At 42.0% G+C, this 20,204-nt stretch overlaps 1 protein-coding gene across 1 annotated transcript in view; it reads right to left on the reverse strand.

Annotated features, from left to right (window-relative positions):
• The window catches only part of LOC137433049 (AP2-associated protein kinase 1), a 188,373-nt gene that overhangs the window by 4,892 nt on the left and 163,277 nt on the right, over window positions 1-20,204 (reverse strand). The window contains 4 exon segments of the mRNA XM_068125469.2: window positions 11,593-11,646; window positions 14,640-14,732; window positions 15,353-15,511; window positions 15,948-16,058. Of these exon segments, the coding sequence (XP_067981570.2) occupies window positions 11,593-11,646; window positions 14,640-14,732; window positions 15,353-15,511; window positions 15,948-16,058 (417 nt within the window).

A 20,204-nucleotide genomic window follows, 5' to 3' on the forward strand; every position in this document is an offset into this window, starting at 1 on the left:
CTTCCCTCTCCCACTCGGTGCTCATCTGCATGAAATAAGCTTAGAAATGAACGGAAAAAAAAACAACACAATAGAAGGTCAGTTTGAGACAAACATTGCTCTTTGCATCTATGCCAAGAAGAGTTGGTTCGATCGAAGACCCCTACACCATAAAAGGTTTGATCGAACCGATACGCCATGCTTGCCAAAAATCCCACTTCCAATTCTGGAAAATTGTTCCTGATAGCATTCTCCAGCAACTGATCAAGCACATTCCACCCTGTGCATCCATTTGTACCTTGCTGAACAGAATGAATATATATATATATATATATATATATATATATATATATATATATATATATATATATATATATATATATATACACACACACATACACACACGATTTTGGCAGTTTAACCATAAGAGGGTTGCTGGCAGATCTTGTGTGACCTGTAGGAATATTTGGGGGACAGACCACAGAGAGCGGGGGGAGCAAGGCCGGAGAGGAGTCGGTAGAAGACAGAAAGACCACCAACCTGCCTGCGGTAAGTGAGTGAAAGGCCCTCGGAGTTAGCTTCATCGCGAGAGATTTCAATGAATGAGAGCATTGATGTGAATGATGAAAAAGCTTTGTCTTAAAAGAAAACAAAATTGCACCCTGTACTGCTTTGTTTTTTGGCGATGAATGCGGTACAATTTTCAAGTTTGTGCAATAAGTGGTTTGAGAGAAGATGCAAAAATGATGAACAGATAATCTTATAATATAGATGTGAAGGGCTACATTGACAATATGAGCTGCAGGTACAATGTTGGGTGACCAGGTTGCAAACGAGGGGTTGAAGATCACGTTTATGAAGAGACGTTGTCAAATTTTCTGCATCGATTCATTCCAAAACTTTACTGGTAATCGATAAACAGATTTGTCAATAATAGGGCCGATTGAGGGGATAAATATTCTCCCCCGAATTACATGTTGGCATTACAATGGCTACTTGATATGCAGAAGTGGGACAAGATGCATAAACTTTTAGGGGAATTTTTTTTTTAAAGTTCCTGAAGAATAAGCCAATTGTGTACAGCAGGATTTCAAGAGTGAAGAGCTGGTGTTTTGACCGAGTCATGCAAGAGATGCCAATTTTGACAGGAATTTTCACCTGACATGCTGGAAAGGTCACATTGTACAGAGATCAGTGTATACAGGGAGTGAAGGTGAAGACGATGCAAACAGAGCTTTTAGTAGTCTTCTCATGAGACGCATCTTTCAATGCACAGAGTGCTCTGAAACTCTTTACCCTCCCCAGCAAAGCATTCATTCTTAAACTACTTCAATAAAGGTTTGATTGTGCAGTAAATGCAATAATTATTGCATTCCTTTGTATGTCTATGCATTCCATCATTCTCTTTGAACCAACAAATTCATTGCCAGGTCCTCTTAGACATCTTGTGCATCATTCGTGGCGTCATGAAGAACGAATGCTTCACTGGGGAGGGGTAAAGCGACTTTCGGGCCACCGTGTAGGTATGTTAAGAAAAAGGTACGACTGATAACCCAATGGCTACATTTTCAAATCACGACCAGGTCTTGGGACATTGGAACCAGTCAGAGAATTCTAGTTTCAAGATGGTTTCACATTGGGCTCCTGCCTTATGGCTCGTGTACAAGAAAGATAATTGCCTGTACTATATACACCCTCAGAGGACACTACCATTTCCTGATATGATGCCACTGATACATCTGATAAGATCTTTACAACTAAAATATGCATTTGGCATTTATTATCCACATTTTGCAGACACAAAAAGGTCTGAGTTTTTGACACAACCATCAATCCTCTGAATCGTGCCCTCTGTCCCCTCCATTCGATCCTTCATTTTAAAATGTAGACATCTCCACCCCCTCCTTCCAATTTTGCCAACAAGATGAACAAGAGTAATCAATTCTACCAAGAAGAAATACACATAGAAAATTCTGAAATCGAATTAGAGTTGGGTTTATTTTTTTCCTGCTATTTCAAACTCGCACTTTTAATCCATAAAAATTGTTCTGGATATCATTCAGGAACAGGTGCAAATAACTTGACATTTGTACATTTCAAGGTACAAAATCAACACAGTTAAAATAGAGAAAAATTGTTAGGCTTGATCTAGACAGCTGTGTTGACCTGTGGTGAACGCTGCTCAGGTTTGCTACATTAAAGCAGGCTGCCAAGAGGTGGGCAGGGCTATGATAAAGTTGATCTGAATGTGGCATCTCACTCACCGAGGCCCCCAACTGTCAAATGAGTATCCACCAACTACACACCTGGATAGATAGCAAATATAGCTAGTTTGACCAAAAAAAAAAAATCTGGACCACCCACAAATTCCCCAATATCATCCCACCATCGCTTGTATGCCATTATCAGAAGTGATCACCTGCAGGACATTTTCTGAACAAATTGGACAAAAATCTGGCACTGAAGAAGTACCTTGTACATTTGGGTGGTCCAGAATAATATGAGAAAAAAATGGTAACTTTTTAATGTTCTCACCATCCATAATTGTTCCTTTCGTCATAAAAACACTATGTGAAGTTGTAGAGATCAATTTTAATATTTAGAGGTAGCTCAACTAACTTGGAATTTCAGTATATATCGTCTATACACTATACAGGTAAAATTGGTATATAACGCAATACACAAATTACACGTACAGTACATACAAATTCTAAACACATATACCAGCTGGTTATTCAGTCTTTTCCAGTTAGGGTCTTCTTGTTGCTGTCAGGGAATGTTTTCCTGTGTTCCTGCACAACCTGCAGCAGGAACTGAAGTTGATCTTCATCATTAGTGCAACTCCTCGTTCCGCATGGTCATTTACCACTTTCATGTCCTTTAGTCTCACACGCTGCTTTAAAATCGTCTCGGTCTTCCCAAGTCTCTGGGTCTGGGTCTGCTTCCAGAAAACTGTCAGGAAGGTCCATCTTTTGAAAAAGCATATGGGATTTCTGTGTAACAAAGTCTTCCAAACCACTTTCCTGAATATTTCCCAGATCAACGCTTCAGAGGATTCTTCATGTCTTTCATTCTCCAGTGCGAGGATCATTTGTTGTTTCACTGCTGCAGGCACATTCTTGTCAAAAAATGCAAGACCAATCAGGTCCTCTGATAAGTACCACAGATGGCCTGCTATTTCATGGTTGCTGCCTTCGAAATTGCTTGGTTTACATCTTTGTACTGCACCAGAGATTTTAGAAGAAGCAAATCACTGTTTGGGGCAGAAGCCGCAAGAGGAGCTGTCATCCATGCTCTGATGTAAATACAGATGATGAAGATGGCAATGTCTCTCAGTCCTTTCTGCTCTTTGCTGGTGAGTTTTAACTGACTTCTGAACATCCAAACCTTCAGGCTATAGATGACCTTTGATATCCAACGGGCATGGTGCATGGGTCCTGGGGCCATGAACTGGACTCCATTTGCAGGAACTCCACCCAGAAAGATTACACACAGTTCCAATAATTCCCGATAATCATCTCTTGGCTGGATTTCAGCAAGCTGACTCCCAACGAAAAGCAGAACATCATCCTTGATATCAGAAAGGGATTCACCCAACCAATTCATCTGTGGTTGCATTATCAAAGTTATCCTGATCCAGAAATTCCCAGCGAGCCTGGACTCGTTTGAAGAATAAGCATCACCCATGCAGCTCACAAACACTGCTCCAATCACAATTTCAAGTATGTGGTGGCGACAAGCAAGAAATAGCAGTTAGGTGCCCAGCCCTTGTTCAATTAACACACATGCTCCGGCCAGCCTACTCTACAGGGTACAATGCATACTGCATAGACCCCTCAAAACATATTTTCCTTCATAAAACATCAACAAGGCATGCAGGGTATTCATAACACAACTTAAAATTCCTGTAAAAGTATGCGACAATCAGAAACTGTTTAAGTGTCCATGGACGTAAGTGTAAGACCAAATGGGGAAACTCTGATGACCATGAGCTACCCATAAATATTATTCAATTTCATTTTTATTTCACCAGCAGTGTTTTTCTAGATATTGGAGCAGTTCTGGAGTGTGAGAACATGACATTTCCAAAAAAACAAAAAACACAAAATTGGGGACCACCCCATTGTACATCCACTTAATAATGGAAAAAAAACCTCAACATAGAGAAATTCCTCACCACACGTCCCTGGTGTTGGGCTAGCGGCTAGGGTGCCGGCTTAGGATCCTAGGATCCTGGGTTCGAATCCCGGTCGATCGCTGAATTAACGCCAGGGGGGTTGACTCAGCCTGTCATCCTTCCGAGGTCGGCTAATTGAGTACCAGTTCACTGGTAATTCCCTGTTTGTCGTTAAAGGCGGCAAAAAGGGTGGCGTCAGGAAGGGCATCCGGCCGTAAAACATTGCTTCAAAAAGGGGACCGAAAAACAACAACAACCACGGTTCCCGAAAAAGGCCAACCCCCGCTTTGCGGGGAAAAATGGCCTCTAAAGGTGGTTTTTTAAATTTTTATAGAGAAAGAACATTTATACTGTGGAGCAAAGCTAACATCACATGAATACACGAGATATTTAACATTTCATAAAATCATTAATACCTTTACATTAATACCTAATCATTAATAATACCTTTACATCACTGAAACACAAGGTGCACAGAACAGGAGAGGATGTGAAAATGCTCAATCCAAAAACATGACTTCCATTCCAATTTGCATCAACAAACTCCCCATTAATGGATAGTGTGAGAGACATCGACTGGAACCACCTTGAGAGACCATTTTTTTCCCCGCAGAGCAGGGGTTGGCCTTTTTCGGGCACCGTGGTCCCCTTTTTGAAGCAATGTTTTATGGCCGGATGCCCTTCCTGCCGCCAACCCTGTTAGTCGCCTCTTGCGACACACAGGGAATTACCAGTGAACTGGTACTCAATTTGCCGACCCCGGAAGAATGACAGGCTGAGTAAACCCCCCTGGTGTTAATTCAGCGATTAACCGGGATTCAAACTCAGGAATCCTCAGGATTCAGGACTCAGGAGAGACATTGACTGGAAACGATGCAATTAAACACCATCTGTACCAAGTGTCGATGATGTAGAAGCAATCCTTAATTGTGGAAAAACATTTAGTCATCTGGTCCAGGAAGTACATCAAACGTGTTTAAACACTTAACTCAATGCATCCATGCAATTGCCCTTAAATATAATAATTAATATATTTGGTATTTTTCAAAATAATCCAGTTTATATTTTATTCTGCCTTATCTTATGTTCAAACATAGCTCAGACCACTGTACTTTAAAATCACTTCCATAAACTGTGGCCCAGGAAGAAAAAAAATGTTCAATCTGATCAGCATTTACAAACTGGAATCAAAAAAAAAAAAATCTGCCATTACAGTTTACAGTTAATATTTGCAATCGCGATACATATACTGAACTCAAAGATTGTTCCAAAAGTTTTATTCTCCTCTTGAAAAAGACAGACGAGCAATTTTACTTCACATATCACCTTCTTTGGAAATATTTCGTGTCCATAATCAGAGAAGCTTCACATTTTGTCAATTCATTTGTGTGTGTTTATGTGTGAGTGTGTGTATGCACGCATGCATATATATATATATACGTGTGTCGATAACAAAACGTTTGAGATAGATGATATATACTCCCTGAACGATTAATTCCTGGAACACAGTAAAGGATTGTCGAATAAATATCTGGTTCCAAATAATTATGGAGCTATTGCGTGTCACAGCACAAGATAGATTATATATAAAAACAATGATTCTCACAATGAGAAAACTTCGTGAATAGTCAAAAAATTATCAACTTCATAGTCCATTGCAATCTTCATTGTTTAGTCCAATTGTAAAGCTAATTGAAAACTTTAACTCACAAATTGACATAGACTTCAATTTCACAAATACATTCTTATGGTTCAACACATGAAAATCTTAGAAATGGCTTGAATAGAAAAATGTTACTTTGGACTACAAGGTATTAAAATAATCAAACACTTCCTAAAAACAAGATGTATGTCAAATTACAAATATAAAGATTATTTTGGCTATAATGTGAGATCGATCACTTCTCAATGAATTTGAGATATCGTCATTTATCTTGCAATCGCTCATCAATGTGCAACAACTTCACATTTTGTCATTTCATTTGTGTGTGTATGTGTGAGAATGTGTGTGCGTGTGTGTGTGTGTGTGTGTGTGTGCGTGTGTGTGTGTGTGAGAATGTGTGTGTGTGTGTGTGTGTGTCTATATATATATATATACATATATATACATACATATACATACAGTATATAAACACACACACACACGTACATGAATACATACATACATACATACATACATACATACATACATAGGCAGGCAGACCCCGACATCCACGGTCCCAACATTCGTGGACCCAGCGTATTTGCAGTTGATAAAATGTGACCTGCTTCTAAATTCGCGACTCTGTCCCGCATATTTACGGTTTTTCACGGGCACAAAAAAAATAAATTCCATGGGTCACGAGCATAACAGTTCCAAAACATATCTTTCACCAGCGACGCACAAAGCAGCTGGATGTAGGCAAAAAACATCTTCCACGAGCCACAGGCATGACCTGCTTTTACATTCGCGGTCCTGTGCTTCACATTTTCACCGCTTTTCGTGGCCGCATAACAATATTGTAGCCACGCTATAAGTGAGCTGCATGGTATTTCCCACCATTCACACTATAAACCTAGCTGCACGGCATGGTCCAACAGCTGCATTAGACGTCGTCCCCCACAAGTTACTGGAAAGAATGAAAACGCTTCACCAAATAAGATTACCAGCTGCTTAATACGGCATCATCCGAGCTGTTACACAATGAAAATGCTTCACCGCATCTATTACCAGCTGGTGAATATGGCATCATCCACTAACATCCCCCACAAAAAATAGGCAGAACACTCACCCTCCCTCATTTACCCACAATTCCCACATGACTACTTATATACACCATGTCCTTGGTGTCAATTAGTCTTCTAGTCCCGTTACTTCGACCTGTGTTTTTGCACCTCGCTTTGCTCATTGTTCAATCATGGCTCCCAAGTGCAAAACCAGTGCCGGAGATGCAGCGACTCCCAAAAGACAGAAGAAAGTGATGAGTCTGATCCAGCAAGTGGAGCTGCTGGACCAGCTTTCGAGAGGAGAGAGTGCGGGCTCTGTGTGCAAGAATCGCAGCATGAACAAATCCACCGAATGAGAAGGCGATCCGAGAAAGTGTTGCGGCGAGCGCTGTGATGAGCACCAAGGTGGTCGCCCAGGTCCGGGGCATCCACATAAAAAAGGAAGTAGAAGCATTTCAGCATATGAATAGAGAACATGCCTTTTAGATGCATTATTTACATGCATGTGGCTGGCGCTGGTGGCGCCAGCACGAGTGATGCACTGAGCAATGCGGGTACGAGCAGCTTCATTTGACGTGAGCAGGGAATGGTTTCACTGCTTCAAGGAGCGGTAGTCTCCACAACGTCAAAAAGGCAGGTGAGCGTGCCTCCACGATGGATGAGCCAAAATGTTCCCTTCTCAATTTGAGCAGCTGATCGATGAGAAGGGGTGAGCATATCTTCAATGCAGATGAGACCGCCTCTTCTGGATAAAAATGTCCACAATAACTTTCATCCCGAAGCTTGAGGGGACAGCATCGGGATTCAGTCACCAAGGACCGGGTATCTCTTCTCTGCACAAACACAAAAGAGGACTACATGATGAAAGTCATTATGCTGTACTGTTCCCTGAACCCACGTGCTCTCAAGGGCAAGAACAAATAAATGCTGCACGTGTTTTGGAAGGCCAACAGGAAGGCGTGGGGGACGGCAGCAATTTTCATGGACCGCTTGCATAACTGTTTTGTCCCTCAGGTGGAGAGGTACCTGAAGAAACAGAACCTTCCGTTCAAGGTTCTTCTCTTCATCGACAACATTCCTGGCCACCCTGAGGACCTTAACGTGGTTCACCCGAACGTCCAGGTGATCTTCCTGTCACCCAACACCACGTCCCTGATCCAGCCATTTGACCAAGCTGTAATCTCCACTTTTAAAAATTATTACACCTGCTGCACCTTTGTTGCATTTCGGATGTGATGGACTCCGAAAGACCCAGAGCTCACCGTCAGGGAGTGTTGGAAAGAGTTCAACATAGCCCACTGCATCGGTGCCATCAAGGAGTAGATGGATGAGATGAGAGCCCCCACAATCAACACATGATGGCAAAACCTGTGGTCAGAGGCAAAATGAAAAACTTCCACAAGATTTCCAGCCAACACGGTGGAGTGGAATGAAATTGTCAGGTTGGGACGGAAGGTGGGAGGGGAAGGCTTTGACAACATGGAGCCTGAGGAATTGGAGGATCTTACCGCCTTGCATGGCGACGAAGAAAAAAAGAGAACCATGACAATTACAACTACATATGGGCAGGGTACAGCCCGAAGTACCCCGTGGGGAACCCCACTCCCTCTCGTCAAAACTCAACGTGGGGAACCCGATCGAAGCAAGGGTGGAAATCACTCCATTTATGGCTCCGATGCAGTGGGCCTGAGTTGTTGTTAGGGTTAGTGTGTGTGTTTGTGTGTATGTATATGCATGTGTGTGTGTGTGTGTGTGTGTGTGTGTGTGTGTGTGTGTGTGTGTGTGTGTGTGTGTGTGTGTGTGTGTGTGTGTGTGTTTGCTTAATACTCATATCATTTAATCGAGTAGTCGGCATATCTTTACATTTTCCAAACTTGGATCTTCATGCCTTGACAAAAAGCTTAATTATTTAAAAGGTGAAGCCATGTTCAAATTAATGTAACTATTTTTCAACTTTAACCAAACAAAAGCAGATCTGCAGAGTAGGTAGTTTAGTCAAGCAAAGCAAATGAGAAAGCAAACCAAGTGCACCGAGGTGCGTGCACACGAACACAAAGATAGACACAGACAGAAGGTATCCACAATGGCTTGGATATTTACACATTTTATTAGTGATGCAGGAAAAGTGGAAAGGCATTAAAATCTTGGTCAGGAACAGGTTAGTGGAATTAATTAGGTAGAAGAAGAGCAGCGAATAAATATTAAAAACACAAATGGACAATCTGATAGGACAAGGGTTAAAACACTTGGAAGCGAGGTGCGTGGCACAAGAGGCGATTTGGGCCCTTGAATTAAATGTTTCCTATAACCGACGTCTCCATTTTCAGAACAATTCTTATTAGTTTTTTACTGCACTAAGATGATGTAATCACACCAACAGCCTATTATGGTATGCACAGGTGTTTGGCAGTGATAAAAACAAAATATATATGGTCATTTTTTCCATATGCCATCACATTTGGACTCGGTAAAATGGATTGGGCAAAAATTAGGAAAACCGGGGGAATCCATCACGGCTTATGGGGGACTCGTCAAGGAGGTGCGTGTAAATTTTTACAATAAATGCTTTTTCTATGGTAACGCTGGAAAGGCAGAATGAGTGTAATGACTTGCCGGAATTACCTCATGTTATCACAGACTACAAAAGCTGCAGAGACGTACACGTGGAGATAAACACACATGGTGAGGGTGAGATCAATTTCAACAGTTACAGGGAGTCTGCCTGCTTTTGCTCATTATTTACACTTGTTATAACATTTAAATACGACTTTTTAATCAAACAAAAAAGAAAGCACCAAAATCCCAACCACCCTCACCCCCCCCTCCAAATTAAAAATAAAATTAAACACCACTTTTAAACCTTAAAAATACATGCCATACAATACAAATGAGGCAAAACAAATTTGAAAAACGTTTAAATAACATAACCCTTCATTTAACCCATAACCCTCATTAACATAAACCCCCCCCCCAAGAAACTATTTTTCACTTGTTAGTGAAAAATAATGTAACGTCAAAAAGTGAAGACTTTTACCACAAGTGTTCAACGGTGGAGGAACACAAATCAAGATGGCTTTAATCTGCCAAAATGACAATCCTGACACATACGCGCATGCACAAAGACACACGCACACAAATTCAATCAGTGTTAATGATGGAATGACAGCACAATGCAATGATTCTTGCAAAAACCTTGGTATTTTGTGGAACGATTACAGCTGGAATGGGGATGGTAAGATGAATAACCTGGATGGGGGATGGTGAAGATGAAGAACCTGGAATTGGGGCTGGTGAAGAGGAAGAACCTGACTATCCAAAAGCAAATGTCAAATTGTTCACTTGTTCTCCAATGCATACAGAAATGTAGAATAGTAATATTGTTTGAGGCTCTATTTTGCACAGTCAAAGAGGATGATACGCAAGCAACTTCATATTGCACACACACTTTGCTCACCGAACCAGGAACATATACCGACCATTTAACTCAGGAAAGACTACAGATGGGGCATCAGATTTTACCCAAATAATGAACACACCCCAGGGTGGTACACCATGGCCAGACCTTGACGTTAAATAAAATAACACAACTTTACAATGGAAAAGGATGAATGGCTATTATAAAAATACAGAAATTTCTACGACGACGTGTGGAAAGAAGCAAAATTTGACAAAAATGGACATGTGCTGGAGCAAATCTACCTTAAACACTTCCTGCAGTTATTTCCCCCTCAGGGAGACACAGATAGTGTAATATGTGGGGATAATTGTAACATAAAATGAGAAAAGGTGCATGTACAATGAGAAGCTCAATACAGGCTATTGTACAAATTGTGGAAATGAACCACAACCCTGAAATGCAAAAGCATGACAGTCCACTAACAGGTGCATTGCAAAGGACAGTCCAAGATAAATGTGACAACAAATCACCATACCCCAAACCAACAGCCTCTAAATCCCAAAGTTTGTTATAATCCACTCCTCACGAGACCTCACGAGACAGAGAAAAAAGTCCCTCAGGCAAAAACAAACACCCGGGTCTTCATGCAGGGAGTTTGGTAGCAGGTGTGAAGGGAGGTTGGTGAGAAATAGGGAAAAAGAACCGCACCTTAGTTGGGAAAAGGGCAGGTGTATCTACACAGAAAGCCGTGCTTACAGATCCAGCTCCGAAGATGAAGCAAGCATCGCGAATACGGACCCGGATAAGGATCCCTCGACCACCAACTGCCGTGGTGCGGAGGCATACCACTAAATCGATGGTGTTCATCTTCCAAGATTTCCATCCGTGGCAAATTGTTTGCATCGTTAAAGTGCGGTTTTGCATTCAAAACAGCTTTTTGCTTTGATGAGGAACACAAGGTTTGGTTATCTGCACCACATCAAATTCACCCAATAACAGTTTGATTGAAAGCATATTATTTATCATTCAATGATGCGTGAGGGATGAGTTGTGGGCAAGAGGGGTGCAGGGGGGGGGGGGGGGGTGGAATAATCCATGACCCGACAAGAAGTTACGGAGGATCATCCATGATGCAGGAAGCCCAGGGGATCAGAAAGCCTTTGCTGAAGGGTTGAAGGTCACACGCAGAGATGTATAGCCATCCAAAAAGGAAAGAAAGAGAGAACAGGGATGAGGCAAGTAAAAGAAAGCAAGCCCAAACGGAGTGAGGAGTGGCCGTCTTCTCTTAGAGGTCAGAGGTCAATCAGCTGGTCCACAAGCAGCAACGGCCTACCTAGCGTCGATAGCCCTCCATCCGCCGACCCCTCGCTGCTGTTTCTTGAATGATCTGGGAGGACAGTACAGATGACCATATTAGAAACAAAACATGGGTCCAGCATCGCAGTAAATAGGGCTCATGGATGACCAAAGAACCCTCTCTTTGCCATCAAACTGACCTTTACTATAGAATACACGAGGTTAAATGTAAATATTTATTCACAAAGTTGGTCCAAATGCATGCTTTGTCATTTCAAATATAATTCCTTGGTCAGATATAAAGTGTTCTGTGTTTTCAATTAAACTGCAAAGACATGTCCATAGCCTCCTCAAAGTACAACAGTCCGGTCACATTCGTCCAATATTCCGACATGACCAACATAGGGAGCGACGTCACAAGTTGGAAAAGTGAACTTTCCGGTTTTTCTTTTGTTGGGAAGTGGAAACCATGGAGATAAAACTTCAAATCACCACTACCCACAAATACGAAAATTAATAGGACAATGTGGTGTCAAAAATGATAGGGAGGAAGATATGCATGAAGAAGAAGAGCACACAGGGCGTAATTTACTGGATAAATAAATAAATGCAATAGGTACTGTAATGCTATTTGCAAATTGTACTACAAGTACTCAAATGTGTAGCAAAAAATAAAACAAACCGAGCAGTTTTACAAGCACAGTATACTATAAATAAAAACACAAACTGGGAGAACCACAGACTATCTTTACCATGCAACAGCTCGTAAGTAGGACATAGAATACGAGTTTGAAGTGCAGTAAAACGAATTTGCTGAAAGCGACGATTGTATCATAGTTCGATTAAAATTGAAATCAACTACATTTTACGATGTACATAGACGCACTCACTTTCCACTATGTACATAGACGTGTTCACGTTCCATCACATACAAAGACGTGTTCACGTTCCACTACGTACTTGATACATGTATGCACGTTTTGCTGACGAGCAAGCTGTGGACTGGGCATACATGTTTGATGGGAATCTGCTCCTGCTGAGGATGGGGCACTGGGGCAGAGCTTTTTGCCCCATTTTGCTTACGAGGGAAGCAGAAGTTGCATCTGGCGAGCACACCCAGTTTTATATACGAGGGGATGTTGAAACGAAATCCCTCCTATCCTTTTTCTCCAAAACAAGTGAAGATATTAAAATGAACCAAACACAGATACCAGCATCAATCAGTATTCTACCAACACTCAAGTACTGTTTCTTGTGATGTTGTCGTGCTATAAATGTGTCCTGCTGACTTAACCAGCACTTCACAGCGACCTTGAGATCATTGTTGGAAGAAAAATATTCTCCATGAAAGTGTTCCTCAAGTTTGGGGAAGAGACGAAAATATGACAGAGCCAAATCGAAGCTAGCGATCCTTTGTAGCAGTACTCCGTTGACAGTCTCCAACTCACCTCTCATCTCCAATCTGTCATCACAATTCTCATCTCGTCAGTCAGTCATCCCAACTATCATCTCCAGGCAACTCATCTCCAGTCAGTCATCTCAAGTCGGTCATCACAACACTCATCTCAAGTCGGTCATCACAACACTCATCTCAAGTCGGTCATCACAACACTCATCTCAAGTCGGTCATCACAACACTCATCTCAAGTCGGTCATCCCAACTCTGGCCGTCAGTCACCTTATCTCCAGTCAGTCATCTCAGCTCTCATCTCCAGTCAGTCATCCCAACTCTCATCTCCAGTCAGTCATCCCAACTCTCATCTCCAGTCAGTCATCCCAACTCTCATCCCAACTCTGGCCGTCAGTCACCTCATCTCCAGTCAGTCATCCCAACTCTCATCTCAAGTCGGTCATCCCAACTCTGGCCGTCAGTCACCTCATCTCCAGTCAGTCATCCCAACTCTCATCTCCAGTCAGTCATCCCAACTCTCATCTCCAGTCAGTCATCCCAACTCTCACCTCCAGTCAGTCATCCCAACTCTCATCTCCAGTCAGTCATCCCAACTCTCACCTCCAGTCAGTCATCCCAACTCTCACCTCCAGTCAGTCATCCCAACTCGCATCTCCAGTGTCAGAATCACAAAACCTCAGACGCAGGGTGGGAAGAACCAATGTGCGGACTGCGCTTTGTTTACTTCAAATATTTTAGCTCTTTCACGAGTCTCGATCTTGTATACAAACAAAAATAAAAAAAATAAATCTTTTCCTGTTTTGGAGAAAAAGAATAGGAGGTATTAGTTTTCAACACACACTCATATATGTATGTGTATGTATGGATATATATTATATATATATATGTATATACATATAGATGAACATATAGATGAAAAAAAACTGCCTCAAACAGGGAACCATGATTGCCATGGGGCCCGCAAAGCTAACCCCCGCTTCTAGTGGGGAAAATGGCCTTAAAACGATCATTCATTCATATTCATATATATACATATAGCTGAACTACAGAATATCTGCTTTATCATAAATGAAAACAGAAGTTAGGCCAATGGCTGACCATTCGGCCCATGTTTGCATTCCGTACTGCATGCCAGGTCCTCAACATTTTTGGCTTTTGAGTCATTGCCTCGTTACTATGTCAATTTCCAAACTTACATCACATCATTAATTATGTGGAATAACTTTTGCATCACATCATGTAACCACCAAATGAGAGGCTTGAGTAAACAGCATGCAGGATATTCAAATAAGGGATTAAAATTCTACATGCATATGAAAAAAAAACAATAGCAGACTACATAAACACCCCCAAAGGGAAAGGGGGAAGAAAATGATAGGCATGTGATGAATGCGGGGATAGGAAAAATAATCTGACAAACAAAACGTACATATGGTACATGGTTTCACATACATACAAGACGTACATGGTTTTGAGTCAACAGTAACAATGAAGAGAAGCAAATCGACAGATGGACTTGAAAACATTTGTTACCAGAAAATAAATGGAAATAGGAAGTGGAATGTGTAAACACCGGAAATCGGAACTCTGTTCATTGATGGAAACCGAACTGTTTTCATCAATGGCGTTCTTCTTGGTCCGTTAATAGATAAGAGGTGCGTTCCTCCACTTACTGGGACTGTTTTTACGTGCTGGCAGTGGAATGGGGTCAAACTCGGATTCTTTGCTTTCGGAGACCTCATCGTCGCATCGGACCCCCACGTCCGCTATAATGTGTCAAGGATTGCAGTTGCGGTGGACGCGTCATACAAGGAAGCAAGGAAATGACGATGGAAAAGAAGAAATATTTTAGCAGAGGGGTTAGTATCAAGCAGCAGCCTTGCAAGTAACGAAAGCAAATTAAATACCGTTAAAATTGTCCTTCAAAACCTCGATTGAAATGCACTTTTAAGTCGAGCACTTGTGTTTCATTCTGAACAAAACGCTATTCAGAGGCAGACAAGTTGCCCGTCTCTCAATTGCGACATCAGTTGATCTGTGTTGCTCTGAAGTTCCCAGCAAAGGTCTAAGAACACCCTTCTATCCTTATGTTAGGAACTCACCCTTCCTTCCTTTCTTTTGCTACTTCTATCAAACATCCTTCTATGTCTTCAAACTGCTCCGCAACTCAAGCCACATCGTTCCCACTTCTCTTCGTGTTCACAATATTACGTTTCTTAATTCAAACTACCCTCCCCACCTCAATTTATTGCCCCCTTAGCTGGGAGAGAATGGAAGGGGAAACGGGTGTGGGGGCTTCATTAGGAGAACAGATTCTGTTGTAAACAGCAACGTGCAAATTACTTTCCTCTGGTCCAAAATAAAAAGCTACAACCCACTACATTACCCGGCAACCCGTTGCTCGGACTGGCGAATGGGTCAGCAGGAAGCAAGATATCAGACAGCAAAAGAGGTATCTCTGGCGTTTTCAAGCCTTGAATGAGCTTCTCAGGGATGAGGCTGCCAGGTCGTGTGCAGGCCGAGGTAGGGCAGAGAGCGGCCAGACCTAGCACCAAGCCGGCAGGATGCCGAGGTAAAGGTACAAAAGCTCACCCTGACTAGCAAATCAGCATCATTTGTTACTCAAAATAGTCCACAAGTCATAGAAAATGTTTTAAAGACTTATGCTACAATGCATGCCATCAACCTAAAGGTATTGCAAAGCAGCTAGCACATAAAAAAGGAAGACAAAAGGAAGAAAATACAGCATGACCTAAGATCAGCAACAATGCAAGCACATGCACACCAACACATAAAGAAAGAAAAAATATACCCAATAAACAACAACAAAGATAAACCTCACAAATGAAAAGTTCCTTCATAATTATAAACCTCGAAAATCAAAATGCACGGATTTTGCAGAAAAATAAAACACCAAATGAAACCACAATCAGCAGAGGAACCGAAGAATCTTTCAAAGTATTCGATGGGTTTTGTTTTACCTGGCTGCTCAGAATTGGGCAGAAGAGAAAAAGGATCAGAAGTATCAGCAAAGGAAGAGGAAGGAGAAGGAGAAATTGAAAGCAGCAAAGGAGATTCTGTAGCCGCCAGATCTGCAAACAGTCAAGCGACGAAGACAACAGGAATGAAAGCAACACAGAGACAGAAGGAAAGTGAAGATAAAGGTTCACGTACTGACGTCATGTCTACCTGCAGACACAAAATAGCTGCATAACATCTTTCACACCAACGTTCCATTCGTTTTAGGCCTTACACCCAAGCTTGCACAGCAGCACTGCTGTACGTAACATGATTACAAAAAATACAAAGCCACGTATTAATTACCAGCTTACCTTGGGTTGCAAAACCTGTCATTCAGTAGCCAATCCCTACAAACAGATCACCACATGGCAAGACTTGCCGAGCGATGCATCTGCTGAAACCTCGTTGATCTTGATACTGCCAGCATTACACCACAACAGCCAACCTCACAAATAACACATACAACAGAAAACACTTTGGTGCAGTTGTAACGACCTGATAAAACCTCAAAATACCTGACTGTGAACATTTTCAGTACTTCCCTTTTGTGATTTTTTTTTTAAAGGTTGAAGACTCAGGTACGATTTACAATTTGACAACAAAACAAGAGCGACGTCGATGGCATGATATCCCCATACTTCCCACCAAAAGCAAAGTTGAAAGATTTTTTTTTGTTTTTTTTGTATACTGAATCGAGGCTCGTGAAAGAGCTAACATTTACTTCACAAACAAATCAACCAGACAAACAAAATATATAAAAAGAGGGAGCGGAAAACAAGATGGGGAGAGAAGGGGAAGCACACAAACACAACATTTGAGAGCAGGGAGATGTGTGGAAGGGAGAGGGCTTGGGGGGAGGAGGCGTGGGAAGGGGAGGGGGGGGGGGGGGAGAAGTATAAAACACAAGGACACCAAGGACTTCCAGGACAGAAGTTGGTATTTCAAAAAAGTGGAATTGGGGTGAAATTAGCGGGGGTAGAAAAGATCAAGGTTTTGGAAGGGGGAAGATAAGAGATGGTGGTGAACAGCTGTTTTAAAGACCTGGAGGGTGGAGTGGGATTGAAGAGAGTGAGGGAGTTTGTTCCAGAGGCGGGAGAAAAGAGGAATGAAGGAGTGAAGGTGAGCAGAGAGTCTTGATTTTGGCAGTTTGACCATAAGAGGGTTGCAGGCAGATCTTGTGCGACCTATAGGAATATTTGTGGGACAGAGCCCAGAGAGAGCTGGGGGGGGGGGCAAGGCCAGAGAGGAGTCGGTAGAAGATTGCAAAATGTTTCATCAGGAATGAACAAATATCAAATTTTGAGTTTAAAGAAACCCGCTTTATCCCGTGGCTCCAAGTCCCCATCCCCGGGGCCATGAACCGGGGATCAAATCCAAAATAAATTGTCACATATTTCATGTGCCCTCCAATGTTGATTGCATATCTGGAGTTTCATAAAAAAAATGTTTTAAAATGTGCCCGTAATTGCATTTTTTGATATTTGACCTTTTGACCCCACTCCAGGAAGCTAGATGGCGGAGCTAAAAATGACACCGCTCTCGCAACTTCTTGCCATGTCATGATCATAACTACCAAGCTTGGTGAATTTCTGCACTACCGTTTAGGAAGAGATAGCGTGATGGACGGACAGACAGAGCTGATCACATAAGCCTGCAATTTTTATTTTTAAGAATTGGGATAACAATGTTGAGTGTCTTCAGAGTATATAGATAACAGTAGATCTGAGAACCAATGTAGACTCACTCGCTCACTGACACGCAGCACTGTTACAATGGCTTTCTGTGTTCTTTTGGGAACATGCAGGGCTGGTAATACACTCAATAAATTCCCACATATCATACATGTCATGTAAAACAGATCAGTGTTGGTTCATTTATATATAAATATATATGAGTTCAAGTTAACCTGTATAATCATCACTATTAATTTTCCAGACCAACTTAATCAGAGCGTCAACTTCTATTCCTTGCTTTACCCATCTGTGAAACCACCTTCCAGACACTGTTATGTATCACTCTACCCTCCACGACCTCAAGTAAGCAGTGCAACACCATCTCTGACCCCCCCCATTTCTATCCCACAATCTTCATTAACCCATTAGCCTTTCATAACCCAACCATCTTACTTGCTCGTTATAGTGTTTCATCCACTCCTCCCTCTCCTCTTTCCTATTCGTCGATTCCCTAATGGTTGTCCCACTGTCAGTTATACCTTGCTCTATCCCTCCGTAAGTCTGGTGTTGGCTGGCTTAAGATCTTAGGGACCTGAGTTTGAGCCTTTGCCATGCCGTTTAATTAACACCATATGGGTTGACTCAGCCTGTTATCCTTCCGAGGTCAGCAAAATGAGAGCCAGATTACTGGGAAGAATGAGCCATTCAAGTATCCTGCATTGGAAAAGTACAGACAATTACTAAATAGTGTCGCGTGACTCCCCCTTGGTTAATACCGGGGAAATCACGGATAGCCAAAGTCAGCTTTAACTCCAAAGGCGTTCAGTTCAAATGTGGAATTCTATATACAGTGCATTCAGAAAGTATTCGGACCCCTTCACTTCTTTCACATTTTGTTATGTTGCAGCCTTATGCTGAAATCGTTTAAATTCATTTCTTCCCTCATCAATCTACACTCAATACCCCATAATGACAAATTATGAAAGGATTTTAGAAAGTTTTGCAACTTTAATAAAAAGAAAAAACGGAAATATCACATTTACATAAGTATTCAGACCCTTTGCTATGCCACTTGAAATTTAGCTCAGGTGCCTCCCATTTTTCTCAGACGGAAGCCTCTCCTCAGTGAAAGACACATGAAAGCCTGCTTGGAGTTTGCAAAAAAGCACTTAAAGGACTCTCAGACTGTGAGAAACAAGATTCTGTGGTCTGATGAAACCAAGATTGAACTGTTTGGCTTCCGTCTGGCCACTCTGCCATAAAGCCCAGATCGGTGGAGTGTTGCAGTGATGGTTGTCCTTCTGGATGTTTCTCCCATCTCCACACAGGATCTCTGGAGCTCAGCCAGAGTGACCATCGGGTTCTTGGTCACCTCTCTTACCAAGGCCCTTCTCCCCCGATTGCTCAGTTTGGCCGGGCGGGCAGCACTAGGAAGAGTCCTGGTTGTTCCAAACTTCTTCCATTTAAGAATTATGGAGGCCACTGTGCTCTTGGGAACGTTCAATGCAGCAGAAAATTTTTTGTAGGCTTCCCCAGATCTGTACCTCGACACAATCCTGTCTCTGAGCTCTGCAGGCCGTTCCTTCGACCTCATGGCTTGGTTTTTGCTCTGATATGCATTGTCAGCTGTGAGACCTTATATAGACAGGTGTGTGCCTTTCCAAATCATGTCCAATCAATTGAATTTACCACAGGTGGACTCCAATCAAGGTGTGGAAACATCTCAAAGATGATCAAGAGAAATGGCAGGCACCTGAGCTAAATTTCAAGTGGCATAGCAAAGGGTCTGAATACTTATGTAAATGTGATATTTCAGTTTATTATTTTTAATAAATTTGCAAAACTTTCTAAAATCCTGTTTTCTCTTTGCCATTATGGGGTATTGAGTGTAGATTGATGAGGGAAAAAATGAATTTAAACGATTTCAGCATAAGGCTGCAACATAACAAAATGTAAAAAAGGGAAGGGGTCTGAATACTTTCTGAATGCAATGTATATGTGTGGAGAAAGAGGAGGGGAGTAGGCTGAAAACCTCACCTTCACAGATCCCACCGCAGTCCTCAAACCTGTGGAAATTACTCAAACCAAAGGACGGGGTTTAAAATGTACAGGGAAAATAACAAAGGATTTATTAAAACGGATTGCCGGGACAAAGAAAATGCCAATAACTAAACTCCTAAATTGGGACGCCTCACACCAGACTTTTTTTTTTTTTTTTGTATACAGAGTCGAGGCTTGTGAAAGAGCTAACATTTATCAAACAAACAAATCAAACAAACAAGCAAACGAAGTATATAAAAAGGGGAGCGGTCGACAAGATGGGGAGAGAAGGGGAGGAAGCACACAAACACAACATTTGAGAGCAGGGACATCGGGAGATGTTTTTGGAGGGAGGCAGAATAGGTATAAAACGCAAGGACACCAAGGACTTCCAGGAAAGAAGTCAAAAGTCACCTCAAAAAAGTGGATTTGGGGTGAAATTAGCGGGGGTAGAAAAAGATCAAGGTTTTGGATTGGGGAAGATAAGAGATGGTGGTGAACAGC

The sequence above is a fragment of the Myxine glutinosa genome, chromosome 8 (assembly GCF_964187855.1).
Source record: "Myxine glutinosa chromosome 8, kmMyxGlut1.1, whole genome shotgun sequence".
Lineage (NCBI taxonomy): Eukaryota > Metazoa > Chordata > Myxini > Myxiniformes > Myxinidae > Myxine > Myxine glutinosa.